At 45.9% G+C, this 23,733-nt stretch overlaps 2 protein-coding genes across 9 annotated transcripts in view; one reads left to right on the forward strand and one right to left on the reverse strand.

The window, feature by feature from the left end:
- Itsn2 (intersectin 2) overlaps positions 1-12,585 on the forward strand; it is a 134,762-nt gene extending 122,177 nt beyond the window's left edge. For 2 of the 5 annotated variants that reach the window (XM_048804736.1, XM_015479923.2), the window contains 9 exons: positions 485-668; positions 3,239-3,337; positions 5,034-5,201; positions 5,596-5,811; positions 6,324-6,445; positions 7,226-7,308; positions 10,459-10,542; positions 11,014-11,187; positions 11,692-12,585. In XM_048804736.1, the coding sequence (XP_048660693.1) occupies positions 485-668; positions 3,239-3,337; positions 5,034-5,201; positions 5,596-5,811; positions 6,324-6,445; positions 7,226-7,308; positions 10,459-10,542; positions 11,014-11,187; positions 11,692-11,849 (1,288 nt within the window). In that variant the 3' untranslated portion in view covers positions 11,850-12,585. The other 3 variants (XR_007348163.1, XM_048804738.1, XM_048804739.1) reach the window with 3 other exon arrangements.
- Positions 12,583-23,733, reverse strand: part of Fam228a (family with sequence similarity 228 member A) — a 14,096-nt gene continuing 2,945 nt past the window's right edge. Inside the window, exons 3-6 of one of the 4 annotated variants that reach the window (XM_015479424.2) lie at positions 22,417-22,504; positions 22,153-22,297; positions 17,107-17,245; positions 12,583-13,910 (exon numbers count right to left, since the gene is read on the reverse strand). In XM_015479424.2, coding sequence (XP_015334910.2) covers positions 13,698-13,910; positions 17,107-17,245; positions 22,153-22,297; positions 22,417-22,504 — 585 coding nt within the window. In that variant the 3' untranslated portion in view covers positions 12,583-13,697. The other 3 variants (XM_048804743.1, XM_048804742.1, XM_048804741.1) reach the window with 3 other exon arrangements.

A 23,733-nucleotide genomic window follows, 5' to 3' on the forward strand; every position in this document is an offset into this window, starting at 1 on the left:
TAAGTCCTGGTGTGAAATTCCACTGCTCAGGTCACTTGTCATCCTTTACACCTAGGGGAGAATGAGCAGTGGGGCTGGGCTCTGTCCCTGCTGATTTACCTCTGCCCGGGCCTCTGCAGCTCTTGTGCCTTTTTTCCCATACAGACAGTGACAGTGCCCTTCTTATTGGTTCATTTGAATTGGTTAGTATTTTTCAGACGAAACTTCACTAAGAAACTGAAGTAAAACCAAAATAGGCCTAAGAAGCCCAAGTGTATAGACGTCATTTTTTTTTTCTTTGCTAACATTTCCCCTGGTTGACTTGGTCAGCAGAGCTCTAGAACTGCCCATGTACCTCTCCTTCCTGCTGACCTTTCCCTCCCAGTGCCAGAGGTGTCCTAGGTAACTCTCTGGGTGTCATTATCTTTGGTCTCCTATGGCATTCACCCTTTAATTACCAGGGACATTCATTGAGAAACACAAGGTGAGAATATGTCATTTGCAGGGCCTTGCGGGTACGGAAGAAAACTGGGGGTGAGAAGATGCCAGTGCAGATGATTGGGGACATCCTGGCAGCCGAGCTGTCCCACATGCAGGCCTATATCCGGTTCTGCAGCTGTCAGCTTAATGGAGCAGCTCTGTTGCAGCAGAAGACAGATGAAGACTCAGACTTCAAAGAATTTTTAAAGGTAACTCCATCTGGGGCCTTGCAGATGTCTTTTGCTGGGATAGTAGGCAGGCCAGCCCCCTTCTGAGCTGAAAACAGCAGTGTACTTGGCCCCATAGGGAATCTGAGCAGTGGAGAAAGGGGTCCCCATCTATTTCCAAAGAAAACACAAACATGGAGAGAATTTTCTGATAGCTTTGTGTTTGTTGCCTTTTCTTGAAACTGGGACCATGATTTTGCCCATTGAATAGCAGAGTATTTTGTTTCTTAAGCAAACTTATTTATCAGCTACTTGATTTTCCCAAAGAAAGATTTATAAAGCTATTTAATTTTTAAATTGTATTTATATAATATTCATCTTTTCCAGAAGGAATATAAAATAGCACACTTAAATGTATAAAATGCAACAAGATATGGGGCTGGGGTTGTGGCTCAGAGGTAGAGCTCTCGCCTACCATGCATGAGGCACTGGGTTTGATCCTCAGCACCACATAAAAATAAAATAAAGATATTGTATCCACCTATAGCTAAAAAATAAATATTAAAAAATGCAACAAGATAAAATAAAACTTACTTAAAATAAGCAGATAGCCAGGTATGGTGGCATGCACCTGTAGTCCTAGCTACTCAAGAGCTACTCAAGATGTTAAATGATCACTTGAGCCCACAAGGAAGGAACCAGCCTGGGCAACACAGTGAGACTGTGTCTCAAACAAAACAAAATAAATAGAAAAACAAACTGTGTCAAAAGACACCAGGAATTATCATAATGCATAAGATGCATATCTGTGATCCTATACATATACCAAAAGTGTGCAAAGATGTCATCAAAGCTTCCAGAAACTGATGAGAAGAGGCAAAAATGATCAGTTCTATGAAGCCATGGTCATAAATTAAATACTAGAAGTGCGAGGCCAGGCAGGGTGGCACACACCTGTAATCCCCAGTGGCTCAGGAGGCTGAGGCAAGAGGATTACAAGTTCAAGATCAGCCTCAGAAACTTAGCAACACCCTAAGCAACTTAGCGAGGCCCTGTGTCAAGATAAAAGAAATAAAAAGGGTTGGGGATGTAGCTCGGTAGTAAAGCAACTCTGGGTTCAATCCCCAGTACCAAAGTGGGAGTGGGGAGGTTAGAACTGTCCTCAGAAAGAGAACACTCCATAGAGATAATGAGCCACCGACTACCTTGTAACAATACAGTAGTGAACTTTGTATAGCTGGTTGCTGGACTAAAATGTCACATTTGGAAAAGTTCTTTTCACTGATGTTGCTCAGTAATACAAACTATTAACTCCACATGTTAAAAGGATGAGGGAAATGAAAGCAAAATGTGTTTTCTTGCTCTTCTTTACATTTCTTTATGGTTCTTGTGTTCATGAAATACTGCAAATTGGGATCTATTATGGCAATAACCTGTATCCCAAAATATTACTTTTTAAAACTCATAAAGAAGTAAAAAACATGAAGATGCTTGTTATAGCAGCACATATAGACATCTATCCAAAAACAAAAGGAGGAGCAGTTTTAATGTCCAATAATGGGGAAAGATAAATAATCATGCATGTATTTTTCAGTCATTAAAAATGAATATTCTAGACACTAGCTACTCTCTTCAGGTGCTGTGCTGGTACTGGGAGTAGGAGCAAACAGGATTGGTCCTTGGCCCCCCCAGCCTCCACAGCCTAATGAGGGACAGAGACACCTAAAACTTGATGCCTCTACCTGCATTGCCCAGTTCAAGTATGGTATATGCTAAAGGTGGCCAGAGAAGGGTCATGGAGAGAAGGGAAGGCATCCGGGAGAGAACCTAGCCAAGGGAAGCTGACCCAAGCTTGAGAGATGGGTATGAGTCAGCCACATGAAGAAAGGGCCACAGAAACAGTATCAGCAAGCTCACACCTTCAGCACGCAGCACACAGCAGGTGCTCAATAAATGGAAGCAATTGTTTCAGATGAAGTAGAGACAGTGGGCATAATGGGGTAAGGAAATCAAGAGCCCTTCAGGAGACAGAGATGGGAGTCAGTGACATCTCCCAGATGTGCTTGTGGGTTGGTGGCTGCATGTCAAAGGTTGCTGCCAGCTCAGGAATGGAGGTAGAAAAGATGGCTTTTACAAGGGAAGATGACTTCATTTGGAGTATGTTGAAACTAACGTGCCTTTGGAACATCAGGTAAGGAGGAATGTCACATGGGAGGGTGGAACACCAGAGAACGTCTAGGTTACAGATGCTGGGCCTCAGCTGCAGGGCATCTGAGGTAGTAGCTACAGAGAGTGGGCAGAGGAGGAGAAGGATGCGAAGACCAAGGCCAGCGGGCTGGGAAGGCAGCCAGGGGAGAGTAGTTTTAGAAGCAGAAGAGGAATGGCCACACAGGCTGCCAACGGCATGTGAGAAAGAGCCCGAAGCAGCCTCTGGGCTTGTGAGCACATGGCTGAGGGATTTCAGCTGCTAACCTGATATGAATCATTTTGGATCCCAAGTTATTATAAGAAATTTGAAATCTGAAAGGTGGTCAAAGGCAGGGGTATGGTTAGGGTTCCCCTAGTTTTGACTGGGGCAATGAGTTCCTCATAAGCCTCTCAATTGTTTGCAGAAGCTGGCCTCGGACCCTCGGTGTAAAGGAATGCCCCTCTCCAGCTTCCTACTGAAGCCCATGCAGAGGATCACCCGCTACCCGCTGCTCATCAAAAGTGTGAGTGCCACACTGGGCGGTCTTAATCACACTGGGCTGTCCAAATGTCTGCAGAGATTCCAAATGTCTGTAGAGATTCACAGAGGCCAGATACTGAGAGGTTTCAGTATGCCAACCTCGCCCTGCACATGTGTGACCCCGGAAAAGAGGTCCACTGCCGCACAGACCATGCTCCTGTGTCTCCGTATGCATGTGCATGCATAGGGACATACACACGCAATTCAAAGGCTAAAGCCTAATGGGCAAATAAAAGAAGCATCTAATGTCATCCCACTCTCTAGAAACTGCCAAAGTAGCCCAGTCTCAGTGTGCTTATCTGGGTAAGGTGAAGGCCTCTCTAAGTGTGTAGCTGTGGGGACTCCCTTGGGTCCAGAGATAGGGCAGAGTCCCCTACCTCGGGCCCCATAACCATGAGCCCCAGTCTTTCTTCTGAGATGCAAATTCATCTTCCAACGGAGCACCTTTACCCAGATGACCCAGACATCTCTAACTCAACACATCCTGGACAGACTGTGATCAGCCCTCACTACATCTCTCATCAGCTTGCTGACCAAACATCCCTTCCAAAATTCCATCCATTTTTGTTTTTGACATAAGCAGTTTAGGCATCTTGAAGCAGTACACCTTCAAAGGAGAAGGCAGACTTTCCAAAGGACTATTCCACAAAAAATCATTTATATAATTTACAATGAAAAACAGTAGTAATCACATAGGACTGATACTTCTATTGATTAGACCCCATATTATAGATACCTATGCCATGGCTGGGGAGCTGGATTAATTAATTACACGTTAATCCAGCTCCCAGCCCTGTAACTGAAACATCTGGGGCCAGATATATTCCAGAATTCAGAAAGTAATTCAAATACCATAAATTTATTACACAGCAGCAAAACAAGGGCAGCACTTAAAACCAATCACTAACATTTCTACAAAGGAATACAGGAGCCATCAGTGAAAACAGAACAAGCAAATACATCTCTTCCATTCAAGTGAGGTTTGCTACCAACCAGTGCCGAATAAGAACTTGAGGCTTCCAGACTTTTTTGCAGTTGGTCTTATAAACAAAGGACTGTGGGCCTGTCAGACTACAGTGCCGGATTCTAAACAGTGGTGGTCTGCTGATGGGCCTTTAATTTCCAGAGAGACCCCACAAAGTTGTGCTGTTCTCTGTGAAATCACTTCAGAATGGACTGAGTGCACCTGCTGAAGGTGTGACTTCACTGCATTTCTCCTGTGGAGGGAAGTCATTGCTTTCATCAGAATCTTCAAAGAATCATTGACCCTCAAGATGTAACGAACCATTGCTCTTCAGCAAGTTAACACACTTGTCAAAACTGTAGTCAATTTATATTGAAGGGCTCACCACCCTAAAGGCACAAGATACGTGACCAATTATGGGTGGACGTAGGTCTGTACCCTTTAACATAAGGCTTATTACCAGACCCAATCAGAGCTACAGATCCATAGAGTATCTGTCGCCCCCTGTTCTACCACATTACCTGTCCTTCTGTCCCTAAGGGATGTGGACTGTGAACTTCTCAAGGGCAGAAACCATGATGTTGTTGGCTCTGGTATCTCCAGAGACTGCCTGGCCCCACCCACATGAGCAGGCAGTGACGCTCGGTGGATCAGCAGCTGTTAGGAGGCTGAAAGGCACAGAGCCTCCCACAGGACACTGCCTGCTCTCTTCCAGATTCTGGAGAACACCCCAGAGAGTCACGTGGACCACTCCCCCCTGAAGCTGTCCCTCGAGCGGGCTGAGGAGCTTTGTTCTCAGGTGAACGAGGGAGTTCGGGAAAAGGAGAATTCAGACCGACTGGAGTGGATCCAGGCGCATGTCCAATGTGAAGGTCTAGCAGAGGTGAGGCCTGTGCAGCTCAGCCAGATGCCACTTGGCAGACGCTGGGGGGGGACCCAGCTTCTCACCTTCCCCTAGTATGGAAAGTACACACCTGGATCAGGTGTGCAGGCACCACCCTGCGTTTCTTCTCGGTCTGTCACCTTCCTGTCTGTAGAGACAATCTGAGTTTTGTTCTGAGTTCTCTGAATTCAGCTGGTAGAACCAGTATTCCGAGGTGTGCATGCGTGTCCATTTCTGCTGGGCCATGTGCAGATCTCCTGTGTGGAGGCGAGATGCCGGCCACATCGTCTCCTAGAGAATCCCGCCACAGCACCCTCGGCCCGGGACCTGGCCTCTCAGGGATGCTGGGATGGTTCTGGGGGACTTACAAAGTGACATTTTCTTTCTCTTTAAGCAACTTATTTTCAACTCCCTCACCAACTGCCTGGGGCCCCGGAAGCTTTTACACAGTGGGAAACTATACAAGACCAAGAGCAATAAGGAACTACATGGATTCCTCTTCAATGACTTCCTGCTGCTTACCTATATGGTCAGGCAGTTCGCTGTTTCCTCTGCCTCCGAGAAACTTTTCAGCTCCAAGTCCAATGCTCAGTTCAAAATGTATAAAACGGTGAGTACTGCCCACCAGCTATAGCACCCCGGGCCTGGCCAGGCTTCACCTTGACCTCAAGAGCCTGCCCTCCTGGAACTCTTCGCCTGTTTTAGGTGGCTCACGCTTCTTTTGCCTGGAAGGAGTCCAGTGTGGTGGGTTTTCTTTGTCCACTGATGGCATCTGCAGAATCCAGCTTTGGATTTTGGCTTCCTCCTCGCATATTGACACCTGGTCCCACCTGTCCATATCCAGCATCAGGTCTCTAATAAACAGCCTGACACAGGGCCAGGTGTCAGTGTGCAGAGGAGAGCCTGTGGCACTCAGAGCTCCTGTCCCCAGTTCAGCAACGCCTAATGCACCCCAAGTGTACACAATGGAGGCCATTTGTTTCTCCCTGGGTAAAAGACCTTAAACGCCAGACAGTCTCCTTTCTACTTCTCCACAAGGCTCTTCAGAACAGAGACTCTAGACGTAGGTAAGTGGAGCATTGGCCCATCTCATAGCACATGTTTTGGCCCTAATTCTTTCAGCCCATTTTTCTGAATGAAGTCTTGGTGAAACTGCCTACAGACCCTTCCAGCGATGAGCCCGTCTTCCACATTTCTCACATTGACCGGGTCTACACCCTCCGAACAGACAACATTAATGAAAGGTCAGTCCTGCCCCTGTGTGTTCTGCCTTGACATCTAGGAGAAAGCCTGGACCTATCCCTCTGCCATGAACCTGTCTCCGCCCATGCTCACTTCCTACTAACTGTCCTCCCCTCTCTTACCTCACCCCACTCCACTCCAGTCCCATGGTAGACCCTGGTTTAGATGTACCGAGTCAGGCTCCTCCTACCACGCCTCTCCCCACTCCCTCCCCACAAGCTTTCATGGTGGCAGATCCAGGGCCTCAGTCTCCACTGAGGTCCTATCAGGGATGCCCCTGGGTGGTGGTCCATGGCCTTCACTGGTTTCTGAGATCCTTCCTGTGCTGCTCAGCCTCAGTCCTCCCTGAACCCCACATCTCTCAGACCTGCACTCCGCCAGCCTGCTGTCCCCCCTGTCCCCATCCACAAGCCACTGGCCAGCCTTCCTGGGGGAGCGCCATAGCGGCTGCCTCTGATGGCAAGCCGGTGCACCCCTCCTCCTCTGCACAGTTCTCGTGCTCTGCTGTCATCTAGGTGGTTAATTTCGTCTTTAGCTCTGGGTCCCCAGCACCTTGCAAGGGTCTGGTGTTTTGTAAGCAGCTGAGAACTGTCTTTGGAAATATCCAATTCAACCTCAATTAGCAACCAGGTTTTTCATCTGAACTAATATCAGGTGTACGATTCAAAACTTGCTAATGCTGAGATTCGCAAGAGAAAAAAGAAGGGCAGAGTTGTGGGGTTGTGGTTGAGCCCTGGAGGCCCTGGGAAGTCCCCCATGGCTGTGCTCTGCTTCTCCTGCAGGACAGCGTGGGTCCAGAAAATCAAGGCAGCCTCTGAGCAGTACATTGACACAGAGAAGAAGAAGCGAGAGAAGGCTTATCAAGGTATCTGGTGGTGCCCTGGAGGGTTGGAACCAGTTGCCAGGGGGATGTGGGCAGGGGGGGTCTGGCCCAGGGGACACAAGATCTGCCTCTATAGTGACAGGTGATGGTGACATGAGCTAGCAGAGCCCTGGCACCAGCCCTTCCCACTGCAGCTGTTCCAAAACTCCCTGAGCCCCCACCACAGACATGGGCACCTGGTACCACCTCTGGGGCTTCCCTTCTCCCTGCAGTGGAGACTATCCTTTCTCTTTCACCACCAGTTCTTCACTCCATTCACGACTAACCTCACACCTGCGGGACTCCTTCTGCTCCCCTGACTCCACTCTCTGGGCTCTGGAACACTGCTCCTCTGCCCACAGCTCAGTTCCACCTTGACCCTCCAAGGCCATGTCCTGGGCTCTCAGTCTGCTCCTCCTCACTTCCACACCCTGTCCCAGAGCTGTGGAAATGGCTTTTTCAAGAGCATCAATGACCTAATCAGGCTTGGATCACTTCCTTGCTGAAGCTTCCTGGCCCAGTGGCTGAGGTTCTAGGCTCCTCCTTGCCTCTGGACCCCATCACTTCCCAGGGGTCCTCCTAGCCCCAGCCTTCTTTCTTCATCTCCCTCCCAGCTCTTCCTCCCCTTTTACCAGAGTCCGCCCTCCTGAGCACTCTCTCCCTGGGGACCTGCCTCCTCTCTCAGTGAGGTCCCGGCTGCCCTGTCCTCCAGCTCTGACACCAGTTCCTCCCCAGACACCCTGCTCAGCTCTCCCCTCCCCTGTGCCTGTTGGCATTCCCAGTGGGGTTCACTAGCCTCCTTCCAACAGTGGCTCCCCCTCCTGAGAAGCTCTGTGGATGGGAGCATTGCCCTTGACCACCAAACTGAAACCTGCCCTCTGCCTGCCCCCCAGCCTCTCATCTCATCAGCGGCTGAGGCCTGTCCTTCTCCGCCATCATCCTTCCCATCTGCCTGGGCCTTTCCTTCAGTCTCCCGCCAGGTAGAGCACCAGGCTCCCTTTCCCTGCACCACCCATCCTCTTCATTTCTGTAGTATTCTGTTTACAGAGCTGCTCTTAGCATGCTTCCCTTACTTAGGTACCTCCCCTTTTGCCTCTGAAATGGAAGACAAATTTCTCATCCTAAACTCAGGGCCCATCCCCAGCATTCCCTCCTGCCCAGCCCATCGCCCACCATTTCCTAATCCTGGCCTGTGCCACTGCTGAGTGACCCACTCACGGCACCCAGTCAGGCCTTCCGTGTTCGTGCTACCTGTCCACCTGAAAGGCTTCACCCACTTCAGTGTTCTTCCCATTCTTCAAGACCCAAGTCAGTCACTGCCTCCTTCCTGCTGCCGTAACCAACCTGGAGCCCCCACTGGGCTTGCGCCTGTACCACACTCTGAACTTGAGTCCTCAGTTGCTCTGCTTAAGTCCCCTAAGCCACTTTTCTGTCTTCATGACCCTCAGCATCCTCAAGGCAACTCTCTTCCCTCATGTCCACTGGGGCTCCGTATTGGTCACAGTGATTGTGCTCACTCTGTTCACAGATCCTCACCAGCTCAGTGTGGCGCCTCCCCACTCCTGGCCCTCTGACCAGAACTGCCATAGCCCTGGCACTCTCCCTCACCTCCATGTGAATGCCAAGCCCCTCCCGGCCACCCGTCCCAGCTGTGCCCAGACCTGCCCTTGGCCTCCTCCCCAGTGGAGGCCAGGGCTCCATCCACCCCTGCCGTGCCCTGTCCCCACCTCACTTCCTCCTGCCTGCCCAGTCCTCCTGCCAGGCTCCTGGCACTGCAGTTGCAGCTCTTTGTGTTTTCATTCAGGTTTCCCTTATTTTTAAGTTCTGTGCTCCTGAAGGGACGTGTGAACTGGCTTTCACCAATTGAATGTTACTTTAGAGGTACTTTAAAAGCTTGCTATTGAAAAATCAACGAATCATTTCATAAAGCATATAATGATGTCTTAATTGGCCAAAGATGTAAATCAAATTTTTTCTATTGAGTTTTGCTTACCGTCGATATCTGTATATATTCTGCATTCCATGTGTTCAGTTCTTTAGACCTGTGTCGATTACTTACTCTGTGTCAGGTTCCGTGCTACAAGTAACTGAGTCTACAGAGAAGAGTAAGGACAGCCCCTGCCTTCAGGGGGACTGAGGGCACATTCTGAGGTGGAGAGAGATGGACCTTTCTTATAGAGAAGGCATACATGCTTAGAGCTAAAAAAGAAATCAGTAGCTCACCAAGCATCCTGTTTATGAATACTAACCTGCTTAACACCTGCTTAACTTCATGTTTATCAAGATGAGCCCACTGACTCATCTTTCTCCATATTAAAAGTATTCTGAGTCCCTCCTTAAATAGAACCAGACCTTCAGTCAAACTGCCTACTAAGCTATACTGTTTATGCACATTTAATTGGAGTTTCGGTGAATGGTTTAGACTTTGGTACCTGATGTTTTCATTTTGGCCCTGCTTCTTAAAAGCTCTGAATGGAGTACATTATGGTCCTTTCTCAGCCTCAGTTTTTTCTCATCTATAAAATGGGGAGCTACCTTATAAGGTTTTTATGCAATTTAAATATATGTAGAGACCTAGCACATGCTTAAAACAGAGTAAGTATCCAATGTTATTTGCTATGAAGTGCTGAATAAATTACATGCATTATTGCTTTGTTAATATTACTACTTGCTAGGTAACTGAGGGTTAATAAAGGATGAATACAACTGTCTATGTGCCACATGGCTCCTCTTCGGCAGAGGAGACAGATATTATACAGAATCTCAGACCCAGTAGGCTGTGGAATGCTCATAAATCAGAGTAGTGAATACACAGAGGAGGGAATGGGCCGGGGAGGTAGCTATGAGATTGACTGGGTGGTGAAGCATGAGTAGGATGATGAGGGGCAGGGACTGCAGGTAATGCGTTCCTGTCAGACAACACTGCCCAGGTGCAACAGCTTGTGAGGGTGGAGTAGTTTCATGTCTGGTTAGAAAGACAGACTGTGAGGGCTGGGGGTGTAGCTCAGTGGTAGAGGTGTTCTTAGCACTCACAAGGCCCTGGGTTCAATGCCCAGCATCAAATGTTTTTAAAAGTATCAGGAGAGACTGAGGGTTCACAGCCCATCGTCACTGCACAGAGAAATTAATATAACTCATCTCCCTCTTTTGTAGCCCGCTCTCAAAAGACATCAGGCATTGGACGTCTGATGGTGCATGTTGTTGAAGCCACAGAATTAAAAGCCTGTAAACCAAATGGTAAATGCTTCTTTCACTCAACAGACATAGCAATGCCCTGCTCTTTGCTGGTGACCCTCTGCACTCTGAATGATGGGATGCATTTTTAAAGTCAGTGTTCCCAGTGCCACAGAGATGTGATAATCCACGTATTGGACCAGTATTGTCACTCTGGTTCCCCACTAAGTACCAATGCCTGCTTCCTCAGCGCTTCTGCATTGAAACGCACAACGCAGGTTGCACTGGCATTGCCCAGGCTCATGGGGAGGGGGGTTGGCTTTAGAGCTCACAGTCGCTTCCAAGGGTTACAATGAGGCTTCATGCTCGGGAACAGAGGCTGTACTGCCAGACCACAGGGCAGACGGGGTCTTTCAGGCAGTGGCCCTGCTGCGGTGGTCTCTAGTATTGCAGACCTGGTTCTGCTTGAGGGCGGCCCTGTTCGTCAAGCATTTCACCTACGACGTCACATGTCTGTGGTTCATTTCTGTTTAGGAAAGAGTAATCCATACTGCGAAATCAGCATGGGCTCCCAGAGCTACACCACCAGAACCCTCCAGGACACACTGAATCCCAAGTGGAACTTTAACTGCCAGTTCTTTATTAAGGATCTTTACCAAGATGTGCTATGTCTCACTATGTTTGACAGAGACCATTTTTCTCCAGATGGTAAGTATAACTTGGCTTGGAGGTCAAAAGATGTTCCTAGTTTTCTAGAACTTAGGGTCTGTATCCAGGATGCTCAGCCATTCATACACCCCATGACTACTATGGGAAATGACAGATTTGTGTCATCTCATTTTAGCCACAGTGGACGCCCTTCCTCAGGAGGAGGGGACGGTGTCAGATGCATTTCAGGTCTTTGACCAGAGTCACTATCTGCACACACCAGCTAAACCCTGTGGGATATACCGAAGGAGTAGAACGTTCTCTGACCAGAGAGACTTGGACTACAAATAGGCAGCTGCCCTTAGACAAATCTGTTGTCATTCTACATGCATCTATTCAGAGTATCAAACAGCCATAAGTCAAAAGAAGTTACTTGTTTTGGATGTAAAAGTTTTGTGAACCTCTTTTAGACACTTCTCTTGAGGTAGTCTTTTTTTTCCCCTGCATTTAATAGTTTTATAAAGAACAAAGACTTTAGACCTTTACATGATGTTTATTCACCAGATTTCCTAGGTCGTACTGAAGTTCCAGTGGCAAAAATTCAAACAGAACAGGAAAACAAAGGCCCTACAACCCGTCGACTACTGCTGCACGAGGTCCCCACGGGGGAGGTCTGGGTCCGCTTTGACCTTCAGCTTTTTGAACAAAAAACTCTCCCTTAGGGGATTGGGGAGGACAGCACCAGAGGCTCTGCCCTCAAGACTGGGCTCTCCTGGGACTGAGGAGCATCACTCGGCTTCATCCATCACAAAGCCATGCAAGCTGGGGCCTGTATTTTATTGCACACTAAATCGCTAGCAATCTATGCAAACATGACCTTTCCTATAAAAAAACAAACCCCACAGCACAGTGCCTTGTACTAGTGTTAACATGTTCAGCTGTGTTTAGATGCCAGGTTTCCATTTTCAGGGCTATAAAAGTATTATGTGGAAATGAGGCATCAGACCAACAGATGTTACCACTTGGTGAATGTGTCTACCAGGGGGAGTGGTTTGGTGACACTGGACCATTCCATACCATGTGACCTCTGCTGGGTCACGGCACTCAGGAGGTGAAGGGTTGGGATGAAACGCTGCAGCCTCAGCGCTCCCGCAGCTGATACTGATAGAGCGTCTACTCGTGCACTGAATAAAAACAGAAACTTGATCCTTTTCTTCCTAACTAGATTTTATCATTCTCTGCTATGACAATATAGATTGAAATATAAAGGGGGAAGCTTGATGTACTTTAAATACTGTGAATTCTAATGATGTGGAAAATATTTTTCAACTTTAATTTTCTGAAGTATAAATTATTTATGTAAATTCCTTGTTTGCATATTTCATAGGACATGCATCTTTAAGCTTTATCATTGCCAATATGTACAGAAGAGAATAAAAATAAAAGTTTATGAAGTTATCTTTCAAAGTTTGATTTATTTTCTACATGAAACACTTTTAAAATGTAATTTCAGAGGCTGCTGATAGTGAAACCAAATTTCTTTTCTGGTACAATGGGGAAAAACCAAAGATGGGGTGACAATATGGCCAAGAGACCCAAGGCCTAGCTTGACTCTGCCATTGTAACTTTGGTGAATCTGTGTTTCATGTTCCTGGGGCAAAGTTTCTTCACTGGCTACAATGGAAAATATAATTCAATATATTCAAATTTTTTTAATCCATCATTGACTCATTCCATGTATTGGTCCTGGACAATGATTGGATAAAACAGACAAAAAGAAGAAGAAACAGCATTTGGAATTGACAAGAACAACTGAACATTTTGCTCACTTACAGCAAAGTCTGGCGGGTCAGCACAGCCTCACTGAGCAAGCAAACTGCTGGCTGTCTCTCAGGTTTGGAAAAATGCATGTGTTGGTTCTGGAACTAACTGTGGGCTAATGTCAGAATGCCTGCCATGTCCCTAATGATCAGGCAGGTTTAAAACCAGCTCTGGGGTTTGTTTGTTTGTTTTTTAGCTGTAACTGCAGAACAATCCTCTTCCCAGGACTACTGGGGACTTTAATTCTCACTAGATGAGCTGTGACTAGTACCATTTCTCCATCTTGAGACAAGTCAGGTTCTTTGGGCAGATTTAGGACAGAGTCACCTGCCTGATCTGAGTAAGATGGCTTGGAGGATAATTCACATCAGTAATGCACCCAGCAGCTCCATCATCCTCTGGAAGACACTTGGCCAAAGGGTAACTCCACCTTCCTAAAGAGGATCCACTTCTTAGCAACCTGGCTTTGTTACCAAGTGCGTCAGAGGAGAGAGTGTCCCCTGGGGGCATTACTGGGACTGACTTGGAGTGGGACACTATTCGTAAAACCTGGATATTGGCCCCGAGCCAGCACTGTGCCTCTCTGAGCATCAAATATTAGGGGATAATAATCCATCTTGCTGTTAAAATTCTCAACTCAAGGTTCCTGTTTCATTACCAGAGAGCTCCATAAACAGTAAGTGCTACTATCTAGACATTTCTTGCAATATCCTTCCACTCCTCGAGGGGGAAACCATATTCCCAATACTTTAACTGTTGTAGGACATGGCAGACCGAAGTCCGTGAAGCTTTATTACCTTGTGCCAGTGGTGGCCTTGCCTGGCCATCCCCTGCAGGGAGGCCAGGTGCTTCCCCAGGACCTCGGCTGTCATCACTCTTCTTTCTACGGGCTGTGGCCCCCATCTCTGTTCATGATCCCCAGCCGCCCAGGAGCGGGGTCTCTGCTGTCGGGTCCCTAAAACCTAGTGACAGAAGAGAAGGACTGAGTGTGGTGTAAGGCCATGGAGGCTCACCGGAGCAGAGGGACCTAGAATCCTGCCCCACACCTGGTCCTTCTGCCAAGCTGAGTCTCGGGGGGCTCTGCATCGCCTCCTGCCTCGCTTGTCTCCTCTGCTCTCTGCCGCTGTCCCGTGAGATCTCCATCCTCAGCTGCGTGGACCTTAGTGTGCAGAGACCTGCTGTCCACACGGGATCCCCTGCCACTGACCAGCCAGGTGTTCCCAGCACCCTCGCACCCTTCAGTTAGGGACAACTGTGACTGGGTCCTAGCCTACAGATCAGAGGAGTGACGTGCGCACTTCAGGCCTGGCCCATGTATGCTAGGGCAGAACTCATCCCAAATTGCTTCCCCTTGATGGTTGACATGAATGAGTTCCCTGGAAGCCAGGTGCTGAAGATGACAAAGGCCCATCAGAAGAGTCCTGAAAGGGGGCCAGTCTACGGACACACCCACCCAATACTTAGGCACGAACAAGAGCAAACTTCTGTGTGTTTAAATCACTATCTACTGTTTGGTGTCAGCAAATAACCTTTGCTACCATAAGAGTAGAGCTGACTAGTCACATGAAGATCTGAAATAAACAAGTGGGTCATCACACCAAAAAGCTTCTATACAGCAAAGGAAACCAAAAAAATGAGGAATAGGAGAAAATACTTGCAAACCATATAGCCAATAAGGAGTCAGTATTCAAAATACATGAGGAAATCATACAACCCAATAGCAGAAAAGCTAAGAACTCAATTTAAAAATGGGAAAGAGCTTGAATAGATTTGGGATATTTACCCAGGGATTCTTTACCACTGAGCTACATCCACATCCCTTTTTATTTTTAATTTTGAGACAGGGTCTCACTAAGTTGCTTAGGGCCTCACTAAATTGCTGAGGCTGGCCTTGAACTTATGATCCTCCTGCCTCAGCCTCCTGAGTTGTGAATAGATATTTTTTTAAAGAAGACAAATGATAATAGCCATAAGAAAAGATGTTCAACATCATTAATCAGGGAAATGTAGATTGAAACCACAGTAAGATACCATATCACACCTGTTAGGTTGTTAGTTATCAACAAGTCAAATTAACAAGTGTGGGTGAGTATATGGAGAAAAGGGAACACATGTTCCACCTCGTCCTGGACTTGAACCTTGAAAACTGAGCTACGTAAACCTTTTCTCTTATGTTCACTTTCAGTAGAACATAAACTGGTACAGCCATTATGAAGAACAATATGGAGGTTCCCCAAAATTTAAAAACAGAACCTCTATATCGTCCAGTTACTTCACAACTGAGCATATGTATTTGAAGGAAATAAAACCATGTCTTGAATAGATATTTTCACTGCCAAGTTTATTGCAACATTATTCATAAGAGCTAAGACACATAAACTAAGTGTCCATTGATAGGTGAATTGGTAAAGACAAGGAAGTCCTATCGTTTGTAACAACATGGATGAACTTGGAGGACATCATTCGCAATGAAACAAGCCAGTCCCAGAAAGATTTACACTGCAAAAACTGGTTGATGTGTGAAATCTAAAAAAGTTGAACTCAGAGAGCAGGTGTCAGGTGAGAGGTGGGAAAAGGGGGAGCCCTTGGTCAAAGGCTGTCCACTTTTAGTCATGACGCTCTAGAGACCCACTGTACAGCATGGTGACTAAGTTATTAATACTCTATTATTTACGGTTGGACCTCCCTATTCATGGATTCCACATCCATGGATTTAATCAACTGCAGATCAAAAATATTTGGGAGAAAAACTGTATCTGTACTGAACATTTAGACTTCTTTTCCTGATCATTACTTTCTAAACAATACATCAGAACTGTTTAAAAGTGCATTTATATTGATCTAGGCATCTTAAGTATCTAGAGATGACTTAAAGTACATAGGAGGATGTGCATAGGGTATATGCAAAAATTACACCGTCTATCTAAGGGGCTCGTGCGTCACATGCTGTGGGATTCACAGAGCATCCTAGAAACAATCCCACAGATACCAAGGGACAACTGGACCTGAAACTTGCTGAGAGAGTGGATCTTAAGTGGTCTCACTACACACACAGTAACAATGTGGAGTGAAGGATATATTAGTATGTACATGAAATCATCGCCCACATTCAATATTTTAAAAAATTGAATGGAGGGGCTCCTTTGCTCTCAAATATAATTATGCTCAGAAAAAGCTGATGAGGAAAGCAGTCTGGTAACCTGCCATCTAAGGAGAATTCATTTGACTCCAGAGAGACTGGGAGAACAACAGGCTGAGGAGAAGTGGGTCCCAAAATATCCAACCAGGTTTTCAAACTGGAGAGAGGAGATGGTCCTTGGCCCTCTGCGTGTGGCTGGTGGAAGGAGAAATCAAAGACGTGCAGCTGTCCACTCACAACAGGTCCTGGACCCTTCGCCTACCGCAGGCACTTTCCCAGGGGCTAACCTCAGGCTTCAGGGCTTGTGGGAGAGGGATGGGGGGCGCAGGCCAGGAGCTGCTGTGCCCAGCAAACCGTGAGCACTGGGTGGAAAACTGATGGCAAAATCCCTGCATATAAACCACCTCTTAAGGCTGGGGCAGCTCTCCTGGCATGCACGAGGCCTTAGGTTCAATCCCAGCACCACTAAAAGAAAATAAAGGTAAAATTAAAGACCTCTTAGATATTTAAAATCTCATTTCGCTTTACCCCTTTTTGTATAAATTTCAGTTCAAAAAATCCCCAATTATTGTGACTGAACTGAAAACAAGACTTTTGGTCAGGCTTGGATGTGAGAAGTGATCAGTGGTAGAAAAATGGTGGGAGGACACAGACTCATGGAAAAGAGCTGAGACCACCTTAGAGGACAGCTCCTTTCTGCCAAGGGTCTCTTGAAAGTGGGGTCCCAGGTCCCACATCTGCCACCTTCTGAGCCTCATGACCCAAGGCTTTCCCACCCAGAGTGCCCCCCCCAGCAGCAGCTCCAAGTCGAGGCAGCCCCACTGGTTCTTGTGCATGGAGTCACTGTCCCCTTCTGCCGCCTCCTCTTTGCCCCTTTCCTGGGCTACTGCCTCCTCTGCCCCCAGGAGCCTAGTTTTGAGGGAAGGCCTTGCTGGGGGCTCTGCTTTTGAGGTGGAGGATACTGTCTTGGGGATGCTGCCAAATCCTGCCAGCCAGGCCCTGCCCCAGGTCTCGCTCACCAGACCCTTCTTCTCAGCCTCTTTGCTCTTGCGGAGCTGGGAGAAAGGGAACTGCCTTTCAAAAGCAAGCTGACTGAGGTCGGTCGTCTTCTCCTTACCAAACAGACGCTTCTTTTCCATACAGATAGGCCTTTCAGGACTTTGGAGAAAAGAAGAAACATTATCTCAACTCAGAACAAACTGAACTGTACCATTCTAAGGAATTAATTTAATGAACTCTGTGTTCATTATAAAAAGGAAAAGCCATCGAGACATCAGTGGTAGCTGTCCCTCTGCTATGGATTGGATGAGACCCTTAAAGGTCCTTATTTAAACTCTAGGTTCCCAGGTTGGTAGTATGGGGAGGTGCTGTGAGGCCTACTGGGAGGATCACAGGTCATGGGTGCATGTCATTGAAAGGGACCATGGGACCTTGATCTTTTCCTTTCTCTCTCTGCTTCCTGACTCCTGATGTGAGCAGTTTGCTCCTACAAGTATTCCTATGATGTACTTCCCTCAACAATGGCCCAAAGCAGTTGGGACCACCTCGTCCTGGACTTGAACCTTGAAAACTGAGCTACGTAAACCTTTTCTCTTTGTAAGCTAATTGCTTCAGGTATTTCACTGTGATGATGTGAAGCTGGCTAATACAGCTCTCAGTCTCTCTGCCCACCCACACCCCTGCTGGCACAGTCTGCAGGTAAGCCGGGGTCCTGGGACCCTTCTCCAGCTGTGGCTGAGGCACAGAGAGAGTTGTGATGAGGGATTAATAGACAGCCTCCAGTGCTCAAGCCCGAAAGTCAGCAAAACTGGAGCATCTGCTTCCTACACCTGCAGAGAAAGCAGCGCGCAGAGAAACAGAAATTAAGCAGGTTCACAAGAAGAAGTGACAATGAAAACTACATCGTCCCCAAAAGGAAGGGACTGATCTCTTGTCCCTCAAGCAGTCTGGCTTTCTGGCCTCGTCTTTCACAATATGCTGGTGCTTTCTAACATATGTACCTCCCCTGCCCCCCATTTCTTTAACTTGAGAAGGATTATGTTCTTTGTTTATCAAACTGCTTCTGATTCATCTAACCACCGTGTGCTTAAGTCCTTTCTTACTTGGTCAGCTGTGTGAGGCACCCAGAGGGCTGTCACCAAAAGGCTGCAGGTAACCCACCCCCATCTCTTTTCTCCCTCCGTTTACTCATCCTCCACCACTCTCTAGTTGAGCACTGGGAACACAGCCCTGCCCTCAGCGGCTGGCTGCTGGGAGGGTGGGCCATGCTACTGTGGGACTTTCTTGCGGCACCCAAGTGGCCAGTGATAGAGCAAGGACACTCATGACCCCAAGGGTCAGGAGCTATAAACATGCAGACTTGACCAGAGACTCCTGTGGATAATATGTATTTCTTTTCTTTAAGGAAAAGGGATTTTTGAGATGAAGCCAGAAAGGATGTCAGGGCCCAGATGGCACCTCATGTGCCTGTTAAGGAGACTGCATATGTTTGAGAGGGTTATGGGAAGCTACAGAGAGTTCTCAGCTGATTGCTCCTGAGACATCACTCAAGCTGTTAGGCAGAGACTCGACTGGAAGAGACCAGATTAAAGAAGCAGGACCAGCTGAGGCACTGCAACATCAGAGGCTGGGGAGCCAGAGAGGGGAAAGGAAGAGGAGAGAGAAAGAGAATGCCTTTGATGAGAAGTTAGGTTATTATTAATGTTCAAATAAAAATGGTTTTAAAAAGGGCCGAGGATGCAGGTCAGTGATAGAGCACTTTTCTAGAATGTGTATAAGGCCCTGAGTTTGAACCCCAGCACCACGACACTTCCACTTCTGTAGTGAGTGTCCAAATTTGCATTCTGCTGCAACAACTAGTGGGAACCAGAAAATCTACCCCAAACACTCAAAACTGTAAAACCATTGGATGTCTGTGGAAACAATTCCAGAAAGGGGACAGGCTTTCCGGACTGAGCTGACAATCTCCAGCTAAGCCCTGCTTCCACACTTCCCTTGGAGCATTTCAAGTACCAGGGTAGAAACTGATTCCTCTGTGCTCTGAGGATCTTTGGTGGGTTATTTTTCCTCCTGGGACCTGGTAGCTGTCCTCACAGTTAGGCATTTAATCTTGTTCTCAACATCTCCTCCCACAGTGGGCAAGTCAAGCAACGTATTTGAGTTAGGTTCCCCAGTGGAGTGAGGGTGGAGACTCTCCAGACCCCTGAGCACAGACAGACCTCTTCAGAACGTTTTCCTATGAAAAGAACCAAACAGGAATTCTAGAACCGCACAACAAAATGGCTGAAAATAAGAACTCAGCAGATGGGTTTAACAACAGATTATCAGATACAATGAAAGACATTTTTAAAAATCTAGAATCAAATATGGAGAGACAAAAAGAATAGAAAATTCACAAGAAAAGTAAGAGCCAAAAAAGGTCACAGTGAGAAAATCTAAAATATGTTTAACTGGAGTACCCAAAAGAGAAGAGAGAGAGAATATAGCAGCAGTAACAATCAAAGAGAAAATGACTCAGAACGTTCCAAAATCAGCTAAAGACGTGAATCTACAGACACACCATGAATTCCAAGTAGAAAAAAAAATCCACATCTGGAAACATCCCATAACACTATAAAAAAAAAAAATCAAAGAATGAGAAAATCCTAAAAGTATCCAGGGAAAAGAGATAAATTACTTTGAAAAGAACAACAGTAAGACTGGCACTTGATTTCTTAATTAAAAGACAACAGGATATATGTTAAAACAAAATAACTTCCAACCTAGTATTCTTTATTGTGTAAAAACATGCTTTTATAAATGAAGGTGACTTTACTGTCATGTATATCTAAAAAGAACAAACAAATTTTTTTCTTTTAAATTAAGGTGGGGGCTGGGGTTGTGGCTCAGCAGGAGAGCGCTTGCCTAGTGCATGTGAGGCCCTGGGTTCAATCCTCAGCACCACATAAAAATAAATAAATAAAAACAAAGGTATTGTGTCCAACTATGACTAAAAAAAAAATTTTTTTAAATGAAGGTAAGCCAGGTATGATAGTGCACACTGTAATTCCAGTGACTGAGAAGGCTGAAGAAGGAGGATCAGAAATTCAAAGCCAGCCTCAGCAACTTAGTGAGGCCCTAAGCAACTTGGTGAGACCCTGTCTCAAAATTTAAAAACAAAAAAGGACTGGGGACCCATCATTATGCACAACTATAATGCACCAATAAAAAATCTGGACAAAAATAGAAAAAAATTGGGAGGAGGGCTGGGAATGTAGTTCAGTGGTAAAGCACCCCTGGGTTAAATCTTCAGTATTAGATAGATAGATAGATAGATAGATAGATAGATAGATAGATAGATGAAATCTGAAAGACTATTTACTATATAATTCCAAACATACGACACTCTGGAAAAGAAAAATCTATGAAGATAGTAAAGAGATCAGTGGTTGCTGAGAATGGGGCAGGGGATAAATTGGTAGAGCACAGATGATTTGGGGTATAGTGAAACTATCCTGTAAGATACTGCAATGAGAGCTCCACATCACCATACTTTGTTAAATCCCATAACATGGTACACCACCAAAAATGAACTGTCACATAAATCATGGACTGATTATGTCAATGTGCTTTAAATCCCATAACATGGTACACCATCAAAAATAAACTGTCACATAAATCATGGACTGATTATGTCAATGTGCTTTCATTGATTGTAATGCACTACTGTGGCAAAGGGTGTCCACAGTGGAGGGAGACGGGTATCTGTGGACAGAGGATATAAAGGAACTGTCTCAGTATTTTATGTGAACATAAAATTTTCTGGAAAACTAAAATGTATTATGTTAAAAAGAAAAAATAAAGGATAAGTAAGTATTTTAAAGCTAACAGAAGCTGAAAGGGTCCCCATAAGCAAAAACACACTAAGGAAAATTATAAAAATGATTTTTGTTTGTTTACTAGTTGTGAAGGATATACTGAAGTATTTATAAATGATACAACTTGAGGCCTAGAAATTCTTCTAGGAAAGATTTGCTTCAGAAAAGAAAGAACAAAAGTCATAGTGAATCAAGGACCTAGGAATTAGGCCAGAGACTCTGCACCTAATAAAAAAAAAAAAAAGCAGGCCCAAATCTCCATCATGTCAGAGGCCCTGACTTCCTTAAAAGACTCCTAAAGCATAAGAAGTAAAATCAAGAATCAATAAATGGGATGGATTCAAACTAAAAAGCTTCTTCTCAGCAAAAGAAACAATTAATGAAGTGAAGAGAGAGCCTACAGAGTGGGAGCAAATTTTTACCACACATACCTCAGATGGAGCACTAATCTCCAGGATGTCTAAAGAACTCAAAAAACTTAACACCAAAAAAACAAATAACCCAATCAATGAATGGGCTAAAAAAATGAGCAGATTCTTCACAGAAGAAGATATACAACAAATTTATGAAAAAAATGTTCAACATCTCCAACAATTAGAGAAATGCAAATCAAAACTACTCTAAGATTTCATCTCACTCCAGTCAGAATGGCAATTATCAAAAAATCAAGCAACAATAAGTGCGGGCAAGGATGTGGGGGAAAAGGTACACTGATTCATTGCTGGGATTGCAAAATGGTATAACCAGTTTGGAAAACAGTATGGAGATACCTTAGAAAACTTGGATTGGAACCACTATTTGGCCCAGCTATCCCTCTCCTCTATACCCAAAGGACTTAAAATCAGCATGCTACAGAGATGCAGCCACTTCAATGTTTATAGCAGCTCAATTCACGATAGCTAAACAGTGGAAGCAGCCTAAATGCCCTTCAATAGATGAATGGATAAAGAAACTGTGGTATAGATACACAGTGGAATACTAGTTAGCCTTTTATTTTTAAATATCTTCATTTTATTTGGGATCTGTTATTTGTGTTTCATGCTGTTCTCTACATATACTGCCTAACACAAAGGTGATGATAGTAAAAACAAGAAAACCATAAGTCACTAAAAAACAAAAAATGACTAGTTACAAAACTTACATTAGGAAATACCCTAAACTGCAGGTGCAACAAGCATTTGCTTGTTCATTTGGGTGCTCTCTCTGTACCTGAATGCCTTACTTTTCCTGGGTACCCCAGAGGCTTTTTGAGACTCTTTCGGAATCACGTTTTGAAGAGTGAAAATGAACGGGGGCCATTTGGTGTGCAGTCTGTCCTTGGTTTCCTTGAGCTCTTTGGCGAAGTATTGTTTTCCTGTAGGAAAATAAAACATCTAAGTCAACACTCTTAAAAACAGCCCCAGTGGGTCTTGGGCTGGAGCATCATTTGACAATTAGCAGTCTCTAAGCCTGAAGTCCCTGACCCCAGAGCACCTGTCTCATATCGATGGCTGGCTCTGACCTCTTCCTCTGCCTTTTGCTGTCTTCGCAGCAGAGGACCACAAAACGGAGGGACTGGAGCCTGCAAAAAAAGTGACACACTTTGAGACCCAAAATGCATTAGTATTAGGCTGTTCACACCTGGGCAAAGCATTCCAGGCCTTTGTGTACCCTGAGAACAGAGGCCCAGGAGCACCCCTGTCCACAGAGCCGGGGAGAGTAGACAGCAGCTGCCTCCATGGAGCAGAGGGAAGGAGGTAGCCTGCTCCCTCCGGCTCAGTCCTGCTGTGGCTGGGCCACTACACGCCATGCCCAGGTCAGGTCTTGTCCTGAAGGCTCTCTCAGTCTAGAACAGACAGGTCACACACAGTGACAATCTAGTCTTGAGAGAAGCCAGCTCAGGACACTGCAAGAGCACAAGGAGCGCTCCAACCACCGAGGAGGAAGGAGGCCCTTGGGGAAGCCGCTGCAGAGGGGAACGTTCGCAGGTCATTTTATAAGGTATTTTTTTCTCTCCTCCTGATTATAAGCCTTGGGCTTTTCCCTGTAGTTCCTCACAACACTTAACCCAATGCTGGGCCCGAGGGTCTAGGTGCCACACCAAGCATCACAGACAGGACTCTGCACCTAATAGAAAAAAAAGCAGGCCCAAATCTCCATCATGTCAGAGGCCCTGACTTCCTTAACAAGACTCCTAAAGCACAAGAAGTAAAATCAAGAATCAATAAATGGGATAGATTCACACTAAAAAGTGCATGACCAAAAGAACCTGATCTGGCTTGGGTTTCTGCAAGAAGCAAAATAAACCACGTCTCTCTTCAGGGTGAGACATAGCATTAAAACAAACAACAAAAAAACAAAACAAAAAAACCCACAACTAACAGCAATATCTGGTGGCTAATTCTGCTGCCCAGGAGCAAAACTAAAACCTGCATCTCTCCGTTTTAACTGGTTCACTGGTAGCTGAGGCAGCTGAAGTCTCAGTCAGTAGGATTCCAACTGTTGGCTCTTCTGGGCAGCCTTCCTGCGACCCCATACACCTTCTGCAGAGAGGACCCTCCTGAGTCCCATTGACTCTGTATAGATCCTGTGACAAGTCACGCTCCACTGTACACACTGTCCCCGGGCCTCTCTTCCTCTGTTGGAGGCCAGTGAACAAATGAATAAATGAAAGAGCAAATTTCTCACGCAGATACATTATGCAACCATCTAAGTTCTTTGGGTTCCTATTCTAATAGTCAGGGAAAGGCTTATTTGGAATTTAGAAAAGGGATAGAGAATAACTCTGAGAACTCGAAGGCTGGAGGGGGG

This window comes from Marmota marmota, unplaced genomic scaffold (genome assembly GCF_001458135.2).
Source record: "Marmota marmota marmota unplaced genomic scaffold, marMar, whole genome shotgun sequence".
Classification (NCBI taxonomy): Eukaryota; Metazoa; Chordata; class Mammalia; order Rodentia; family Sciuridae; genus Marmota; species Marmota marmota.